Source organism: Tenrec ecaudatus, chromosome 1 (assembly GCF_050624435.1).
Source record: "Tenrec ecaudatus isolate mTenEca1 chromosome 1, mTenEca1.hap1, whole genome shotgun sequence".
NCBI classification, from domain to species: domain Eukaryota; kingdom Metazoa; phylum Chordata; class Mammalia; order Afrosoricida; family Tenrecidae; genus Tenrec; species Tenrec ecaudatus.
In genome coordinates, this window is record NC_134530.1 from 238201097 (window position 1) to 238222562 (window position 21466).

The window sequence follows — 21466 nt, forward strand, 5'->3', positions numbered from 1 at the left end:
GGGGGAGCAACATAGAGAGTATGAAGGTCACAATGATCACAATGTTTAGCCCTACATCTTGAGAGATCATCTGCGGGGCTCTACATGCACTGAAAGCTGAGTCCCCGCCCAGCTTGTTATGTCACTGACTAGGATCCACGAGGGAGATGGGTGTTGGGAAGGCTGTGGAGAATATGATGAGGGACCATGCCAGTGTACTGCAAAACTCAAAGATGACATCATCCAAAATGACATATCATGTCTGTTACAGTATACCAGGCACTGGGCTCATCGCTGCAAAGTGACCGGTTCAAATCCCTCAGCTACTGCGTGAAAGGAAGAAGAGGCCGTTGCTCCTATAAACATTTACAGGTTCTGAAAGAGCATCGAGAGGTAGCTAACAGTCAGAACCAACCGGCTGACAGCGGCTTCCGTGTGGGACCTACCACCAGGACGACACGGATATGCAAAAGATAGCACACTGGTGTTCCCTCAGAGCATTAACAATGTTTACCAAATAAAATTTTTGGCTTAAAAATAATTCTTTAAAAATAAAATAAAAATAAATAAAAACTGTAAAAGTACTTGCCTAGGTTTTTTAGTCTTTGTTTAATCACAAAATCACAATAGAAATGTAGAAGGAAATGTAAACATCTCCTATGTCATGATGAGATGATATTTTATCTGAGAAGCAAGAAGTCTTAGAGGATAACAATAATCAATGAAATCGGCTACTTAAAGGGATGATTCATGTATCTCCCTACAATCTGAACAACAATTTATGCTTTACATTTGTTAAAAGATTAAAAAATTAGGACCTGAGGGACCGTAGATGTCAGAATAATTTCGTTCGGTAGTTACTCAATGTCTTGCTTTACTCCATAGCCTGTTTTCAAGTTCAGTCTGCTTCACAGGACGTACACGGTATGGAGCTAAAAGTCACAACACATGTAAGCTTTGCCCAACAAGACGCAGCGAGAGTAAGGGAGCGCCTGGAAACCAGCCCACAAATTCTGTGCGCTTCCACATAGCAAGTGGCTTCTTCCCTCGTGGAGCAACTGCAGATAATCCCTCTGGTCTTTTCACAATGCTTGAGTCGCATTGCTGCATGCCCGGCCAGAAACGCCCTGGGGAAGCAGTCCTTCCTCGTCCCTGTAGCCCTGAGGAAGCACCAAGCAGTCAGGAGCGGGAACAGGAGGGGTGCCTGATGCTACTAATCGTTAGCAAACTGGAATCTGAACTGCTGGGAGATAGCACAGGAAAACATGCACAAGCTGGAATCTGTGTAAGGTGGAAGCATGTCAGAGAAGGCAAACTCACGTCTGTCCGGTACAATGAGCCACCGGAAAGTGGCAAGGCGACCCACCCCATCAGAGTCAGACTGCTTAGGAGACCGGGAGAAAGGAGGCAGTTCCATTGAGTTTGGGCTCTCCCAGGTCTCCTTGCACATGAATTTCAAATTCTACCACAGATGAGACACAGATGGGGTTGTATCTGAAACTCTTTAAATGTCTGCCAGAAGTTTCACTTGCATTGATCTTGACACACGACTTTTCCTTGTCCTTAAGTTAGTTATAAATTAAACCACCGTGTCTAGAAATCGCTATCTGAATCCCCAAAGGAAAATCAAGTCAAATGCATCGAAGAAGCTTCATAACTACAACAGGTACTTACTCATGGTGATGAGAATCTGGCGAGAAATGGACCACCCTCTTGTTACTGACCGGCCCAGGAGAGGTCACCTGAAGGGAGATAGAAAAACACAAAATAAGTCACTACTCAGTTTGAAAAAGGGTAATATAACAAGTGTATTTCCATTTGGGGATATTCAAGTTAAACCAGAAATCATACCAGAATATAGCATTCATTATTAAAGTCTTAGCTAAAATTGTATAGATCAACAGTATCGTTAACTTCCTGGTAATACTGTGCTACTTGTTTTAATCTGGCAGAGTTGCTCTGCTATAATTTTAAGACTATTTTAGTAGCACCTTTACAATGAATGTCTTTCCTAAAATAAACACGCAAGATCACTAATTTTTTCCCCAAATACTGTCCAACCGAAGATATAGTTAATCTCCTATGAAGGAGGTTTACTTAATTAGATTAGTACTGAGCCAATGGTATGTCAGAGACCCAGCATATGTGTTGATAATTTTTGTGTCAGACCGGGTTGTCTAGAGAAACTAAATCAGAGACACCCACACATGCAGCAGGAAGGACTTCTTATCAGAGTGAGTTTATATCAAGAAGGTATCCCCGTTCACTTCACCTCAAGACCCTGTGCCCGATTCAGGCCAGAAAGCTCTCAGACTCATGGTACCCGCAGGCTGGTCACAGGCCTAACCACCGTTTTCCAGGCTAACTTCCCAGGTAGATAAGGCTATCCAGAGACTCCTCCCTAGGATCCAGATTTTCTCAAGCGCAGATTGGGCGGCTGCTTACAAATATTGTGTATTTTCTTTGGGATGGTGAAGAGGCTTCATCTTGGCCCTGGATGCTGCTGTTGTTAGGTGCCATCAAGTAGATGCTCACGCAGAGAGGGACCCGATGGACAACGCAACAATAACAACAACAAACAAACCAGCCAGCCCTGTGCAACCCCAGATCAGTATTTTGTTCGAGTCTGTGTTGTAGCCACTATGTCATTCCATCTTACTGAGGATCTTTCTCTATTCTTTTGCTGACTCTGCACCTGACCAAGCACAATGTCCTCCTCCAGGGCACTGGTTCCTCCTGGTAGCAATGTACCATCGCACGTAAGCTGAAGCCTCCCCAACCTGCCTTTTAAGGAGCATCCTGGTTGTACTTCTTCCAACACAAATGTGTTCATTCCTCCACGGCAATCCATGGTATATCCAAGTCTCTTTGCCAAACTAAAGTTCAGAGGTGTCGATTGCTCTTTGGTGTTCCTTATACATTGACTGGCTTTCACATGCAGGTGAGCTGATTGAAAATACCATGGTGGGCGCCCCTGTAGGAATCCACATTTTACCTTACAGCAATCCCGGTAAATGAAGGTAAGGTATCACCACACGAATTACTTATTCTTAAAGTTAATTGTTGCCCTTAAAATAAGCAAATTAACTCAGAAGAAGAGGGGTTTCTCAGTTCAAAATGTTGTCAGTACACCAAAAAGACTAGTTCATTATAACTGAAATCAAATTATGGAATGGAAACCCTGTAAATGCACTGCTATGGAGTTCGTCCAATTCAGAGGACTCCTACTGAACAGAGTAAGACTGCCTCATAGGGTTTCCACAGTTGAATTTCTTCTAGGAAGCAAACTGCCAAATCTTTCTCCCATAGAGACGCTGGTGGGTTCAAACCACTTTAACCACTGGGTTACCAGGGCTCCTTTGGAAAACATGTACCATTTATTAAATAATAAATGTATGTGTGTGTGTGTGTGTGTGTGTGTGTTTGTGTGTGTCTGTATCCAAAAAAGCAAACTCATTGCCAGTGAGTCAAATCCAACTCAGAGCAATCCCATGACCATCTGAGAAATGCCCCCCAATATGGTTTTCTTGACTGTCATTTTCATGGAAACAAATCTCCCAGCCTTGCTTTGGTGGGGACACTGGGTGGGCTTGAAGCGCCAACCTTCAGGTTAGTGCGTACATGCATGCTGTGGGCACCACCCAGATGTTTTTTATCTCTGTGGCTGCTGTTAGCTCTTGTCGAGGCCATTCTGACTCATGGCGACCGCTCCCACAGGAGGTGATCAGTACATTTTTGTTGAACTGTATCAAGTGGAACAGTAGTAGGTACCGGGTTTAAAATAAGGAACAATTAACCGGAGGCTGCAGAAGGCCACACTCGCAAGGAGGTATCATCAGGCAGCGACCTGACTGAGAGGTTGGACTCCACCTCTACACTTCCACACAGGTGCAAGTTGACATAAAATCTAACAGCCACGATTCTTAAATATAAATAAGATGCACTATAATGCACACATTTAAATGCATACAAAACTGAAATCATGCAAGTAGTTGCTAGAGTTTTTCATAGGTTCCCCCTCAAAGTTAGGAAGTACGTGTGCGCTTACATAGAACTAAATGTAATTTCAGCAAAGAGAACAACAATACGTATGCGTTTACTCCGCTATTCTACATCAAGTACAAAAAAACCAACAAAGCAAAACAATACAACCCAAATTCTTTATGATGATGAAAGCAATCTTTCCATCTCAGGGAGGTGCACAAAGGGAACATAAACACAGAGCAGGGTATGAATGACCCACCAACCTAACAGATACAGCACAAACTTAGAGCAACCGGTCCTGTAATGCAGCAGTGTCACATGAAGCATAAACCCCAAAGAGGCAGGACTAGCAGAAAGAAACATGCCCAAAAGCCTTTCCTATCTTGTATCCCTTGCGTAGCGAGCAAGCATGCCAGCCTAGACTCTGAAACTGCAAGAAATGCAAATATTGCAAAGGTAGGTTGAGCACCGCAGGTAAACGCGTGGCTCAACTCCAGGGCTACATCCTGCATTCGGCTCAAAATGAAGTTTTCATGGTCTTCCTGTGGGCATCCCTGGAACAGCGTAATCCATTTTCTACACTGTGGCTAGGAGAAAAGCCGACAGTGCCTATGTCATGCTTTGTTAGCGGTTCATGATCACATTATCTCATGGTGGACCTGACACTTTTATTCAGTTTACAGTATGTTCTATGTACAAGGCAACTTATTTCCTTTGCCAGGGCTGCTGACAACCTTTTCCACACTATATTAATCTTGTTTACTGACTTTATCTCAGTACAAATATCAGAAAACTGAACTTTTTATCTCAGAGAAAAAATAAACAACATGTTGACAGAAGCAGAAGCTATTTTCAGGACAAAAATTGCTTGTTTACCTGAAGCTATACTTAAGGAAAAATGTTTAAGTCTTGCAGTGGCATGAAATACATAATCTCAAATTTAATAAATGAAGAAATTTCACATACATCCATGTGATAAATTGCCTGATGCGAACAATGCAACTGAATACAATAAAGTGGCATTTATAACTAATTTATACCAAAATACAAATGCAACCTTTCAATCTAGTCACAAATAATCATAGTGTTTATTTCTCAGACATCAGCTGTGTATGTGTGCCCGTGTGCATTTATACACATACATATCTACTTGATGAAATCACTGCGAATAACCCAGGAAAGACGTACAGCATCAAAGTTAAGCATCTAAATGAGTTTACATCTTGATCTAGTACACTATATTGAATTTCCTTTATTGCTATTTCAGACAAAAATTTATCTTACTTTTATAACATGGTACTACTGATTTTCGGACCGAGTTTAAGATTTTTTAGTTAAATTTTCAATGCAATAAAGCAATACTGAGGTCCGTACATGATAATCTTCACTTGGTCAACGTCTACCAGAAAATCTAAAATTTCCTAGGATGAGAACTCTTGGGACTACTGTAATCAAAAAACCAAACCCACTGCATTGAGTCTATTTAAATCCATAGCCATCCTCTACAGGGCTTCTGTACAGGAACAGACTGCCTCGGCATTCTCCCGCGCAGGAACCCGTGGGACTGAACAGCCAATTTTGCAGTTAGCAGCCGGGTGCCTAACTCATGTCAAGACTAGGACCTCTTGCGGTGACCCCGCCAATCACCATGGTGACCCCTTCCTTCGTAAGGTTCATGAGGCTGGAAATCTTCATAGGAGCAGATTACCTCATCTTTCTCCCAAGTAGAGTGATTCACTAACAACCAGCGCTACAGAGTCCATTCCGACTCGCAGAGACCCGCCAGGGGAGAACTGCCCGTGTGGGTTTCTGAGACTGTCTCTCTTACAGGAGCAGAAAGACACACCTTGCTCCCATGGTTTCAAACTGCTGAGGCCAACATGGCACTACTAGACCACCAGGGCTTGTTGAGTACAGTGATTAGATGTTCTTAATCAAAATCTGAGAATAATCGCTTTAACACATAAGAGGCATGATTGGATTTAATGTATTGCTAACGTTCCAGAGAATTTTAAACTTTAAAACATGCTTAATATAATTGATTGCAAGTAGAATACTTTAGAGTATCATCAGTGTCCAAAAACATCTTTAAAGATATCTTAAATACTAATAACCATTTCAACATTTAATTCTGGGTAAGATTATAACTTCTGTAAAAAGAAAAGGAATTAATTTGAAATAGCCAAGTATTAAATGCTAGTAAACAACTTTATTTTCCAGAATATTAGTTTTCTAAAAATTCCAGAAACATCCTAGAAATAAATCACAAGTTAAAAAAATTCACCTTAAATGTTTCATAAAGTATCATACAAAACAGTCTCTTCGTAAGAAAAAAGTAAAACTTTCTTCCAATGATTAGGTAGGAAACAGATATTCTGATCTTCAGGAGAAATAGTATCGTTGCAATCCAATCCTGGTTAGTAGTTAAAACTCTATAGACAACGATTAGCCTAATTAGCTAGTATTTAGAGATGATAACCTTGGATATCAATATCAAATTCCCCGGATTATGGAAATTTGTTTGTTACACATTACTGAATCAATAGTGACTACAATAATAAATAAAGCAGGCTTTCATTGTATGTTTTTATTACCCATCCCTATTATGCATATTATGAAATCGCCTCAAACCTACAGCACAAAGGACAGTCTCTAGACACCTTTCCTGGCTGTGATTTCTGACCTTTGTGGGTTATAAATAAAGTTTAATGCTACGAGACCACAGGGTCTCAGTCTTTTTTGAGTTCTGTGTACAATCAAGTCCTCAGCCTAACAGTGACCCTATGAGACAGAGAAGATCTGCCCACAGGGTGTCTAATGCTCTAAGTCTAGCAAAGCAGACGGCCTCGTCCATTTCCTGTAGTGGCTGCTGGGGACACACTGCGATGGACCTTTCAGTTAGCGGGAGCACTTCCATCCCTGTGCCACCAAGGCGCCTCCAGATGAAAACTGAACAGTGGTGCAGGTGGCCCTATCCGTGTTGTGTTTTAAGGTCAATACTATCAATGCACAGGCCACGCAGATACATGCTATCAATGAACTAGCCATTCTCTCGTGCTGGTAGACCCACTGAGAGCAATTTCTTATTCTTTTTAACACTAACTTATCCTTGATTTTCTGACTTCTCTCAAAAGATGAAAAAGAAGAGTTGGTTTTCTATCTCATTTGCATGGCGTCATTACCCACGATACTGCAGCCCGTCCCACTCTTCTACAACTAGATATCTGAACAAACCGTTTTCAAAATCATCATCCAATCTTCTTTCCCTGCAGCACAACCATTTCTCTTCAACATCCCTCTGGTTTTCAATTGTACTTTATTCCCCTTCCAAGTGCGCTTCTGCTTCAGTGCCCACAGTGACAAATCACATGGTGGCAGGCTGCCAGTCAAAAGCAGGCCTTTCAGTCTCGAGGACTGGTCAATCAACTCCACTCGGCCTCCAGGCTGCAGAGAGGCAGTCCCCGAGCCTGCCTGCCAGCTTGCCAGCGCCTAGATGTTTCCTGCCTCTCACAGGACCATTATTAATTTGACTCTACTTTTTTTGAAGAGAAAACCGACAAGCCTTTGAAAGTTCCGCAGCCTCTGCCTGAAGGCCCCCTGGTATGTTCAACAAATATGTCAATCAAATATACGCACGTAAGTGACAAATATTTAAGAAAACAACTCAACAAAACCAAGCTTAAAAATATGACTTGAGACTGCAGGGGCTGGAAGTAAGGGGAGGAGGGCAAAGACAAGGAAGGACATCTATGTTGGTGCTGACTCTATTCACTTAACCAATTGTTATTAAAATCAATGTGCTAAGTGTGGGTTTTTTTGTCCATACAGAAGACTGAAGAAAAATGCTCCCCCAAACCATTTCATGTGTGATAGAAACAGTGCTGCTACGAGAGAGTTGGGGGGATGAAGAAAATATCTCATTGTGTCATTTAGCCTATGTAATATTAGAGAATGGTCAGAACTCACTAAAGGCAAAATCTGTTTGGGGATGGAAGACATATTCAAGGAAATAACATTAGGATTACTTTTAACACAATAAATTAAAAAGTAACAATTATTTTTGAATTGCTTTTTAAGCAAAGATAAAAGTGATGACTCAAATTGTAAAGCGAGATACCATTTGTAAGATTCAAAAAGGAAAGATAAGAGTTACCTGGTTTAGGAGCGATGGGGGTGGGGTGGGAAGGGAGCTGTAAACAATTTATTTCCCCATGCTCCAATCCACCTTATCAACTTTCCAAGTTCAACTTTCTAAATCACTGTGTTTCGCATGTCAGCTTTCTCATTGCAAAAGCCCGCATGGTTCTGCCCCGAAGGTAATATTAAAACTACTTATACAGTTGCATCATGGCCCTCATGTTTAGAGGCGTTTACCTGTTTTCTAATGTGATTCCTTCTCTCTAGCTTCTCATGCAGCCCCGAGTTATTGGCTCCTCATTTAAAACCCAATCCCCAATGCTGTTCTACCTGACACAACCCAACAAGGATCAACTGATGACCTTCCACGAGTCCAAATGGACTCAACAGCACCTGCCAGCAGCCATGTCGATAAAAATGTCTCGGTGGTGCACGCAGCGTACATGTAGCTACTAACCTGAAGGTTGGCACTTCAAGCCCACCCAGTGGCACCACCGAAGAAAGTCTGGATGATTATTTTCCATGAAGATGACAGTCAAGAAAACCATATGAGGGGCAGTTCTACTCGGTTGGACGTGGGGTTGCCATGAGTTAAACACACACACACACACATACATGCTCACGCTTAAAAATATTATTTACTAAATGGTACATGATATCCAAAGGAGCCCTGGTAACCCAGTGGTTAAAGTGGTTGGCTGCTAACCAAAAGGCCAGTGGTTTGAACCTACCAGCGTCTCCATGGGAGAAAGATTTGGCAGTTTGCTTCCAAGAAGAAATTCAACTGTGGAAACCCTATGAGGCAGTTTTACTCTGTTCAGTAGGAGTCCTCTGAATTGGATGAACTCCATAGCAGTGCATTTACAGGGTTCCCATTCCATAATTTGATTTCAGTTATAATGAACTAGTCTTTTTGGTATATTGACAACATTTTGAACTGAGAAACCCCTCTCCTTCGGAGTTTGTTTATTTGCTTATTTTAAAGGAAGCAAGTAACTTTAAGAATAAGTAATTCGTGTGGTGATACCTTACCTTCATTTACCGGGATTGCTGTAAGGTAAAATGTGGATTCCTGCAGGGGCGCCCACCATGGTATTTTCAATCAGCTCACCTGCATGTGAAAGCCAGTCAATGTATAAGGAACACCAAAGAGCAATCGACACCTCTGAACTTTAGTTTGGCAAAGAGACTTGGATATACCATGGATTGCCGTGGAGGAATGAACACATTTGTGTTGGAAGAAGTACAACCAGGATGCTCCTTAAAAGGCAGGTTGGGGAGGCTTCAGCTTACGTGCGATGGTACATGCTACCAGGAGGAACCAGTGCCCTGGAGGAGGACATTGTGCTTGGTCAGGTGCAGAGTCAGCAAAAGAGTAGAGAAAGATCCTCAGTAAGATGGACTGACATAGTGGCTACAACACAGACTCCAACAAAATACTGATCTGGGGTTGCACAGGGCTGGCTGGTTTGTTTGTTGTTGTTATTGTTGCGTTGTCCATCGGGTCCCTCTCTGCATGAGCATCTACGTGATGGCACCTAACAACAGCAGCATCCAGGGCCAGGATGAAGCCTCTTCACCGTCCCAAAGAAAACAATACACAGTATTTGTAAGCAGCCGCCCAATCTGTGCTTGAGAAAATCTGGAACATAGGGGAGGTCTACGTACCTGGGAATTTAGCTTGAAAAAACAAAATCAGACAGAAGATCCATTTCTGAGAATTATTATCTGAGATTTCAAAACCTGTTTCATAAATTGGTTCTCCAACTAAGAACAGGACCCAGAGTTTGGAACTGTGTAAAACTCAGTAGTATTACAGAAGTTATCGTTCTTTTTTAAAAATCATTTAGTTGGTGGCTCATCAAATATATCAATTTTTACAATCTGGCTCTTACTAGCAGAGTTCACACCAGTTAGGCACTGAAGAGAAAATCTCTTATTAGCATCAATGCAGGCTCTACTATGCTTAGCCTTTATGTTACCCACTTATGTGGATATTCCGAACAAGCTCAATTCTGGATCACAAATATACTCCGGTGGATGTAACAATTGAAGAATCTGATGGTTTTTACCTCATGGTCAAGGTTAAGGTTTCCACCTCGTTACACTCCATTCTCACTATGCAGTTTCTAATTCTTCTGGAGACATGAAGAGGGCAACAAAGAACATGTGATAATAACCACCCAGGACAAATCAGAGTTAATAAAATTACAAGTATGACTTCCATTAGGGATTTAACTCCTTTTTTATAACTTTTTAACTCTCCTTTATAAGTTCTGCTTGGTATGGTAGTATTTTACCAACAAGGTGGTTGCAGTGAAAAGGCCTCATTATTCTCAATTAATAGAGGATGCAAACTCATTGAGGCTAGGGGTCGACATACGTGGAATGTGTATGGAATAGAGCTAGGTGAAACTGTATGTTGGCCCAATCATTTTTCCTCTATAAGGAAATATACAAAGAACATATAACACCAACACAAAGTGGTTTCTGGACCTGGGGATTTATCGCAGGAGATGTAGACTGAACCTGAAGCAGTTTATTCTTGACAAGTCTTCTCCTGGAATTATATATCCAATAGCACCATGGTTCTTACCTGTTGCTTCCAGGTAGCCTACTGGACTACCTTGGACTATTTTAAAAAGAAGGCATCCTGACCACACCACAGAGGATTGCAAGTGTGTTACAAAGTCACATGAATAACAAACAGAAATAGGACTAATCATTACAGCCAAAGTACCATAATTTACGACAGAACATCATGTAGCTGGGGCAATGGTGGCTAAGCCATCTATGATCAGAAAATGCGATAGAACGTCAAGAAAATTTGAGATTGCCTTTTCCTTCAAAAGCAGATATCAGACCAAATGTACCTTAAAACCAGAGAGGTTTTAAAAAGTCACAGGGAAAAACTAGAGAGAAGTACAAAGATTTTCTTTCAATTGAGGATTCGCCTGTAAGCAGAAATGGGAATTGTTGTCGCAGGGAAGATGCTAACTTTACAGTTACTAGTTCCTATCAGTAGCGCATGAGGACCCAGGGCAAGCAGTGGTCAGGTAATCACATTACATTTTCAAATAACAGTTCATTTATTTCCCAATAAGAATTGCCCAAATGCCAATTATGTGAAATTGATAAAAAAATATTTACATATATTCTATATCTGCAAACATTAGGGCATATTATGTTTTAAACTAAAACTGAACACTATCATTTTTTTAAATCTTCATTTTAAACTGTTTTTCCCCTAGTTAAAATAAGTCAGCATTAATAATTAAGAATTTTAAATTACTGGTACATTAGAATAATAAAACATTTAATTATTAAGTGCACAAATTCTCTTATCTAGTATATACTACCAATAGATGATCTAAGTGCTTTATAGAAAAGATTAATCAGTCAAAATTAAAAAACAAATATAGCAACAACTTTTATTTTCTTTCCCATGCAGCTCCACGGTAATCTTTTTTTTTCAAGTTCGAAAGTAAAATGCAACCAGCTCAGGAAGATGCCAGTCATGACAGTGAAGAAAAGTCTCTGCCTCCGGTTTTAGTCGCAAGCTGTGAGTGGCCTCTACTGGCTGGCCAAAGGTTTCCTAAATCATTCACTCATGATGATTACAGTACTGTGGGCGTCAGGAAAACAGGGGTATGCCAACACTATGTAAGATCAACACACGTTTATGTAAGACTTCTCTTTTTGAAAGAGCAAATGCCAACGCAGTAAACAAAATGTATGCAGGATGATATGAAAGTGTCTATAATTTCATTTTAGAGCTATATATTTCAACCACACTGAGAAGTTACACATCTTCTAAAATTCCAGTTTAGATGCCACGACAGTAATAAGCATACATTTTCTTACCTAATTCACACGAAAGTCACCCTCATCTACATTTTCTAGGGATCCACACCCCTGCCAAACACACACACACACACACAAGGCACACACATTTTGCCCCACAAAATAAGTTTGTGCTTCTTTTGTCAAGGAGCCCTCGTGGCATGGTGGGTTCCCTGTTGTGCTTCTAACCATGAGCTCAGCAGCTAGAAGTCCCCCGGGCTCCGGGGGAGAAAGGGGAGTCGTTTCAGCTCCTGCAAAGAGTTACAGTCTCAGGAACCCACGGGGGCAGTTCTAGTCTGTCCTGGAGGGTTGCTATGATTCAAAATTGACGCGATGACAACGAGTGAAGGTTTGGCAAGCTGACTTTAAAGGGAAATGCGAAGGAAGACTGAATTAAAATAGTTCAAAAATTAGTGAATTTTTCAAAAAGCATTACAAAATTATGCGACATGCATGAAAATGTTATCTCACAAAAAATAAAGAAATTTTAGAGATATATTGTATCTGCATTTCGGTGGAAGTAATGTTATATTTGAGACATAAAATAGCAATTAAAAAGGTAAAAACTCTACTCAAACTCACTGCTATTGAGTTAATTCTAGTTCATAGAGATCCTATGGGAAAGGGTCGAACTGCCCCTGTGGGTTTCTGAGACTTCTAATTTTTTATGGAAGTAGAAAACCCTGCTAGTATTAGTCAATGTTAATTCAGGAATCATAATAAAGGCACACACTACCATCATGTTGATTCTAACTCAGAGACTCTCCGGCAAAGGGGGAACTACATCGTGTGGGATCTTTCTCTAGCAGAGGCTGGTGAGTGTTAACCTTCTGATTAACAGCCAGGTACTTAACCGCTACACTCCCAGGACTCCTTAGCATCATAGCAGAGGAGGAAAATAACTTCTCCAATCGTTGCTCAGTGGCTTTCTATTGCTAAGAATCTCCCATGTGTGAGAGGATTTATGAATTTTACATTTACCTGTTTATAAAAGCAATTATATAATTGCTCCACTTCTTCCTGTACCCACTCTAACCATGGAAAATATATCCCATTAAAAATCATTCTCAAGTGTACCTAATGATGTCAAAAGGTGACTACATTTATTTAATAAAGTTATTGTTCTCATATGTAACACGATTTCAGTGTATTTTAACCCTCATTTCAGAATTCAGCTCCAGTATCTGTGGACAGGGTTATCTGGCTGACCCAGAAGACATCCCCCATCTCACCAGACACCACTGGGATATGACACACTGACCCCCAGTCAGCCCTTATTATTAGCTTGAAATACATAGCACGTGAAGGTAGCTCTTGCCAAGGAATTTGTTGATAAAATTCCTTTTGAATCTATCGACATTCAAAACACTTACAAAGTAGCATTCACCCATACTAAGAAATTTCAATGAATAAAAATTCTAATGAGTTGATTATTTCTTCACTTTCCCCTACAATTCCACAAGTGCTTTTTCTAAGTTATGTATGTATGTGTGTATGTGTGACATACATGCTTCTTCCTTCACGCTTACCTTCTACAGAGTCTACTCAAAGATAAGATTTAAAAGACAAACCAATATTTTTCGTTCTGAAGGAAGCACATGTGAAATCAATTCTTCCTCTTTCTTCGGTAGCAGAAGAGGTAAGGCAATAAGGCAGTAAGGATGATGGTGATGATATTTAGCAAAATATGCTTGAGCATATTTGTTAAGGTAGTTTTTGGGGGTGAAGATTGTACCAGATACATTATAAATAAATAAAATCAGACTTGCAGAACTTTGAAGTGCTTAGTTATACATAATTTACATCATTTTGATAGCTAAAGCCACATGAGCAAAATTTCAGTAGCTAAGATTTTTCTTTTTAGAGTAACTACTTGATAATGTATTGCATCATCATCAGTTATGCATATAAACCAAAAAAACCCCCAAAACCTCACTGCCCTTAAGTTCGCTGACGCTGTCTCATAAAAATCCTATAGGAGAACTGCCCCTTGGCGTTTTGGAGATTTTATAGGATGTAGGCAGCCTCGACTTGCTCTGTGGAGCGGAGGGTGGGTATGAACCACTGATCTTCTGGCCAGCGGAATCTCAGTGCGTAGCCCACTCGGCCACCAGGGATCCTGAGTTGTGCAAATGCCTACTTGAACGGCGTGTGTCCGTCCCTTCTGCTGCTTTTAACAACCAGTCCGTTTCTTTCCCCTTCAAGCTGACAGTGAGTGCTGCTGTAGGAAACGCCAATTCACATCCGGGTGGAGAGAAGCACAGCTGGTCTTGCTAGTCATGAGCCCTGGTGGCGCGGCAGTGGAAACACCACAAGGCTACCTCAGAGGTTGGTGGTTTGAAACCATCACCACCTGAGACAGAGAAAGATGTTTCCACAAAGACTGACAGCCTGGGAAGCACCATGGGACAGTTCTACTCTGTCCTGTAGGGTTTTTGTTTTTAATTGATATTTTAAATATTGTTTGTAAAAACCCACATGAATAGATTTATAAGTCATTGATAAGAAAAATATCAACAGTTGCCACATTTCTAAATTGATACTTTACTAAGGTTTACATTTAGCAACAAAACAAAGCACTCAAAATACAGCACACATGCAGGCAACAGCTCACTTCTGGCACGTAGATGACCTGATTGTACTGTTACCTAAGGTTTGTTACTGTGATTTGAGAGAGGGGTTAAAATAATCACAAATACAAACAACTATTCTTCGTGCTAGAAACTAATGGGTTAATTTAAAAGAAACAAGATCCAGAAACCTGGTAACTGTATAAATAAAATCTTAGCATATTATAATCTTTCCTCAAATGAATGGCAACAATAATTCCAAAAATGATTTTTCAACATCCTGCAAGCCAGTAAGTATTTCAAATCAGTAGTCAGATTCCGGCTCTGGCATTTTGGGACAAGTACTCATGAGCAGAATTCGGTTCAACTGTCAGAAGTACACATGTAGATGAACTCTAGCTGCATTACCAAATCATGCCGGCAGCCAGAGGTCGTGTTGCGATTTAAGCTGCACATGCGGTGAGGCTTCTAGGACATCCCTGGAAACGGGGTGCACTCCGCCAGCACGTGCCTAGGGGCTTTGTTTGTACTTCATGCTGTCTGGGATGTACACAGAATATTCATTTTTAAACTGGGAAGGAAAGACCAGGATCATAAGGCTTTCCACCCTACCATCATTGATCTAGGAAGCCTAGTGGCACGACAGTGAAGCGAACCGAAATGGGAATGACCTCCGACCTTCTCAGAGGCTTCAGGGCAGAAAGTCCTAGAGATATGTTCCTGTACAAATTACACCTGAGAAACCCTACAGGGCCGCTCTCCCCTGTCACTTGGGGTCCCTGGGAATTGGAATTGACTTCACGGGATCTACTGACAACCCATAATTGGCATTTTCAAGCTATTAAATGCATTCTCATTACATGAAGCTGAAATAATGAAATGAAAGACTATTTGTTTAAGCCATTATTACCTGGGTTTGTTTGTTTTTAATATAGGCACCAAGTTCCATCTCTAATAAATATTCTAAATAGTGAGAAAAAACCACAAGTTATATCCATTAAAACTTGTCTTGATCTCTAAGATTCAACAGAAACTTCAGTGCACTACAAAACCAAACTCAGTGCTATCGAGTCAATACTAACTCCGCGCCAGCCCCTGTGGGTCTCCGTGACTGTAAGTGTTTACGGGAGTAGAAAGGCCAGTCTGCCAACCACGTGGATGACAGCCCACTGCACAACCACGATGCCAGCTGGGCTCCTTTAGTGCACCAGGAGTTCATCAGAAAGAGCGAACTGGAAACACAGGGAAGCCAGGGCAGATGATCCCTTCTGGACCAGGGGTGTGAGTGGCGATACTGGGAGGGTGGAGGGAAGGTGGGTTGGAAAGGGGGAACCGATTACAAGGCTCTACATGTGACCTCCTCCTTGGGGGAGGTACAACAGAGAAGTGCGTGAAGGGAGACGTCGGACAGGGCAAGAAATGACAAAATAATAGTTTATAAATTATCAAGGGTTCATGAGGGAGGGGGAAGCAAGGAAGGAGAGGAAAAATGAGGAGCTGATGCCAGGGGCTTAGGTGGAGAGCAAATGTTTTGAGAATGGTGAAGGGAATGAATGTACAAATGTGCCTTACACAATTGATGTATGTATGGATTGTGATGAGTTGTATGAGCCCCGAGTAAAATGATTTTAAAAAATGCAGACTCTTAGCATCTACTTTGTATGTGCACAAAGCTTGTGCTAGGTGCCATGGAAGATTCCAGAGCTCTGGGTAAGGAGTTGGGTCGCTAGCCCCAAGTACAACAGAACAAACCCATCGACTTTCTGGCGGGAGAAAGAGGAGTCTTTGTGCGCGTACACAGGTTTAGCCTTGGAAACCCAAAGGGGCCGGCAGTTCTCTCCTGTCCATAGGGAGAAAGGAGTCCCTGATTTTGTCCTGAGTCAGAATCAACTCGGAGATAGGAACTTAAAATATATGAACAATAAAAATTAATCCAAGTGTGAAAGGGCGTGCACTGAAGTCATATGGCAGCAGGCTTTCACCAAAAGGCAGATCTTCACATCCAAGTAAACAAACACAGTGTTTGGGGTTTAGTTTAGAGATGAGAGTGAAGGTGAGTGTTGGAGATGGTTAAGAGAAACATATGCTAAACAAAGGCAAATGGTCATGAGTCAAGAAAGATTAGATTGGAAATGCGGAGAGAAGCCTGACTGGGACCGAAGCCCACTGTGGAGGTAGGAGCAGAACTGAAAGACGAGCATATTTAGAAAAAGGCTGGATTGCCCAGAAGAAAGAGTTTGTACTGTGATTGGCAAGTTTGTTTACCTTCCCTGACTCCTGTTTCTTTATTGATGCAAGTCTCCTCCAGGGCCACCAGTAAGAAGTTTGTGGAAAATATCGAATGGAGTAAATGAAAAGCTACGGTTTCTTTTTCCAAGTGTTGTGGGCCCAGGATAAGATAATATCGTCATAAGTTGGAACAGACTCAGGCTGACATTAAAATCTCACATCCATCTTTTAGGATAGACCCATGAATGGAAGCTTTAGCCTCCCAACTGAATGGATGCAAAGCATTCAATGTGATCCCACAGCGACCAGAGCACTGAAACCTAGTCGAAGTTTTCCTACTGTGTCACAGCAAAAGACAACATAGTACATACCATCACCTTCCATCTGGAGGTTCCAGTATCTATTGTGATAACTTTGGTGATAAGTTTGAAAAAACAAACAAATATTGAGTCTTAACAGTAGTTTTTCCAAGTGATCAAATGCAGTGGCCACAGGGGCTAGAGCGCCTCCAGCACTGAACAGAAGACACTGGAATTCCTGGATCTCACCAATTTCTCCCCCGTGGAAAGTGTGTTTCAGGGGCAGAGTACTAATAGCACGGGGAGTATGAGCTATGGAGTCATTCAGTCCAAGTCCAAATACTAGCATCCTCCCTTCCCTCCCCCGATATGTCAGCTCTAGGCCTATGCCTCAGTTTCCTCAGATTGTTAACACAACTCCGAGGATTAGGTAAGATCGTTCCAAGCACACAGATCTGTTAGTTGGCATCATTCCTGCTGTGTGACTCGCAGTCTACAGGATACAATCTCAAGAATAAGATGACCCAACAAACACCGAAGTGGCTCTAAGAAGCAATACAGAGCTTCTCAAGGGTTGGGGAACTTGAGCGCATGGAGGGTGTGTTTCTTTTGGGGAAATCACCGCTAGTTTCTCGTGAGCATATGAGAAATGCCAATCTGCATGTACTAAATACATCACATAGAACAGCTACTTTAATTCACAAAACCCGAGTCAGTCACTTCCACAAAGATGGTATTAGTGATTACATAGGCTGATAAGTCTGATGCTTTTCAATTAGTGTAAAGGTCAAGAGTTTAAGGAAAATATAGTTAAGTATCGTATCTATAATAATGGTCTCAAATTGAATGTTTTACAGCTGATTTGCTTTTCCTGCGGCTTCTAATTCAGAGGGTCTGAAGGAACTTGAACTAGCTGACTGACCAAATACATGTGAGGGAAGTCATAAAGGGAGTGATCCCCGACCCCCACCTTTTCACCCCCGTCCAATTCCAGTGCTCAAGCGTGCGCATGCACACACACGTTTGCTTTATTTTATTTTAAACAAAATAATGAAAAACCTTGAACTTTTTTGTGACTGTGCAAAACAAAACAAATGTAATTTATGTCTCCATTTAAACCCTATACTCCTTCTTGTCTTTTTTATGTCACTTAACTGAGAACCTCATGCTACAATGACATGTTTGCCTTCAGTGCAAGAATATCCATTTCTCAAAAGCGGAGGCTATGCCTAATATACTGTTGTATCACCAGCAGGTCTTGGCCCATTTGTCTGCCTGGAAACGGGCTGAATTAGCACAAGTAGTTTCTTATAGAGTTGATTCACATTTTATTGAAGGTGCAAACCACCTCAATGTACAGCCAAATAATTCACAAACCATGTGAAATACTGCTCTTTTCAAAAATTCGAATACTGTCTTTGAGAAGCCGCACTACCCTGGGTAAAGGTCAATCCTTTCCAATTCCAGTCTCATGAACTGAACTTCAGTGAAAGGTCTCAGCACCAGAACTCAAGCCACCACAAGGATCTGACACATAGGTGATGGAAGTGGCCCTTGGCGGGTTGTATTGCTCTCTCTGATCCTCAATTCTAAGAAATCAATTTTTGGATTTTCTGTACTTTATTGCATTTTACAGACAACCGTCTTTTCCCACGTCTCCCAAGTGTCCTGCCTTGAGAGTGTGTAGTCATGACTCGTAATCACTTTCTTAGTGGAACAGATCTGAGTGCACCAATCTGACAGATTTCTGCCTTACAGAGGGTCCAGCTTTCACAGGTTTGTACTAACGTATAAAAAAAACTAAGAGGTGTTTAGAGAAGGCACTAAGAAAATACCATTTCACTATGTGTTAAAAGAGTAATTCATATAGCTAATGAGAACAAGCTTTAGAAAATGTTCTAAAACGGATTGTGGGGATGATTACACAGCTCTTCTTCATGTGAGGGAACCATTGAATTGTAAGCCAATAAAAATGGTTCAGAGGGAAAAAGGGGGGTGGGGGCAGAGGAGTTCACAATGTATAAAATCTAGAAAATCCAAGAACTGATTTCTTAGAATTGAGGATCAGAGAGGGCAATACAACCTACAATGGGCCACTTCCACCACCTATGTGTCAGATCCTTGTGGTGGCTTGTGTGTTTCTGTGATGCTGGAACAAAGTCTGCCACCGGTATTTTAAACATCAGCAGTCACCAGAGTTTACGGACTGGCAATCTACTTCTAAGAATTAGCCTAGTAAACCTCAGTCATCACAACAGGTAACTAATGCACAGCAGGTAACTAACGCACAGGTAACTAACACACACCCCTCGCACAACTGCGTTAGTGAAACAGAGGGCCCCTTCAGGAGAGAGACTGACACCGAGTCCTGATGATGGCTCCAGAGCATGCCAGTAAGTGTGGGCCTGATGCCAAGTAACCAGTGTGTTTCGTTCTGCTGCCCATGCAATTGCCATGAGACAGAGGCCATCAAATTGGCAGCAGCTACCGACCTATCTGGAGCCCGGATGATGGGTGACATACTGGGCTGATAATCGCCAGGTCAGCTGTTCAAAACCACCAGCCACTCCAAGGGAGAAAGATGGGGCTCTCTACTCCTAAAATGAGTTATGGTCTCAGAAACCCACAGGGGCAGTTCAGCCCTGTCCATTTAGGCCACGATGACTTGGAACGCACTCTATGGCAGTCCGTTGGGGTTGTTTTTTCCCCGAACCTACCTAAGACCACCTCCCTAACAAATGGCAAAACCAGAACCTGATACCAGAAATGTCTGGCTCATATGCTCAAGAGAAAGTTTACTGCGCCCTTACTTTGTATGTTCTACACGGAAGAGGAGGAGCCGAACCAGACTGAGCAGGTCTCTGCACACATGGTATTCACGCTCAGTCACCGGTGACCAGGTCTCTGCACACATGGTATTCACGCTCAGTCACCGGTGACCAGGTCTCTGCACACATGGTATTCACGCTCAGTCACCGGTGACCAGGTCTCTGCACACATGGTATTCACGCTCAGTCACCGGTGACCAGGTCTCTGCACACATGGTATTCACGCTCAGTCACCGGTGCAGTGGACGCCACACCACCAAGACCCAAACCGACGAGGGCTCTGTAGATCGCTGCACGGTGACACATGCTACAGAAAAACACAAAAGGAGAAACTGGTGGACAAGTGGCACCAGCACTGAGTCCTGACGAATGAGCTGAAGGAACCAAGGAAAAAGGGAAGATAAGTGGGGACGAATGGAGTCACGGGAAGACCACATTTGAAGGTGTCCCAAAGTGGGCAACAGAAAGAACGGACAGGAGTCAGACCAGGTAGGATCCTGGTGGCCTTAGGGCAGTGGTTCTGAACCTGTGGGTCACAACCCCTTTGGACGTCGAACGACTCTTTTCTAGGGGTCACTGAAGACCATCGGAAAACACATATTTCCCATAGTTTTAGGAACCTAGACACAGCTCCTCTATCCTCCTCCAGGGGGGTCCACCCGCATACAGATACGCCCACATATGAGTACCCAGCATGAAGGCTGTTACCCATGCTACACCACATGCTTCAAGACAAAATTTCATTGATTTGTAATTAGAAATAAATATTTCACAATATATAATTACATATTGTTTTTGAGATTAATCACTATGCTTTAATTATGTTCAATTTGTAACAATGAAAATACATCCTGCATATCAGATATTTACATTACAATTCCTAACAGTAGCAAAATGACAGTCATGCAGTAACAACAAAAATAATTTTATGGTTGGAGGTCACCACAACCTGAGGAACTGTATTAAAGGGCCGCGGCACGAGGCAGGTGGAGAACGACTACCTTAGGGTGAAAAGGGTGTGCTGTTTCCTTTATACCAGCAATTGTCACACTTGATACTTTTAAAAATTACTGAGAGCTTTTGTTGAGGTTGGTTACACTAGAAATATTTACTGTACCAACGAAAGCTACATCAATGTTACAACCTAAGAATGTATAAACATACATTCCAAGAGCCGTCAAAATGATGGCATCGTGACGCCTCCTGGAGGCTGGAAAATACTGGTCGTCCCCCAGTGTGGGCCCCAGGCCGACATAACCTGGACATTTGCTAGAAATGTTAGCAATGAAAATTCTCATGCCTCGTCCTAACAAGCACCACCAAATAAACGGAATGCCATGGCCCTTCTCCTCTGTGCAACCTGGGCGCCCCAGTACAAGAGAGAGATAGGGGACGCAGCTTCTCACCCGAGTTTTAACAAGCCGTCTCCATTGTTCCGATGGATATTAAAACCTACGGAGCTGTGCGCTATAGCTTATGAAAGGAAGTAAGAAGGACCGAAGAAACACTGAAATGTTCACACATCGACTGTCCTAACATCAGTGAACGAGAGCGGGTAGAACAAACCCAAACCCTGCAGCAGAAAGGAGAACTTACG

The 21466-nt window shown here is 42.0% G+C and overlaps 1 protein-coding gene across 2 annotated transcripts in view; it reads right to left on the reverse strand.

Annotated features, from left to right (window-relative positions):
* GPATCH2 (G-patch domain containing 2) overlaps positions 1–21466 on the reverse strand; it is a 181386-nt gene that overhangs the window by 67333 nt on the left and 92587 nt on the right. For both annotated transcript variants that reach the window (XM_075530380.1, XM_075530374.1), the window contains exon 6: positions 1654–1721. In XM_075530380.1, the coding sequence (XP_075386495.1) occupies positions 1654–1721 (68 nt within the window). The remainder of the gene's footprint in view (positions 1–1653; positions 1722–21466) is intronic.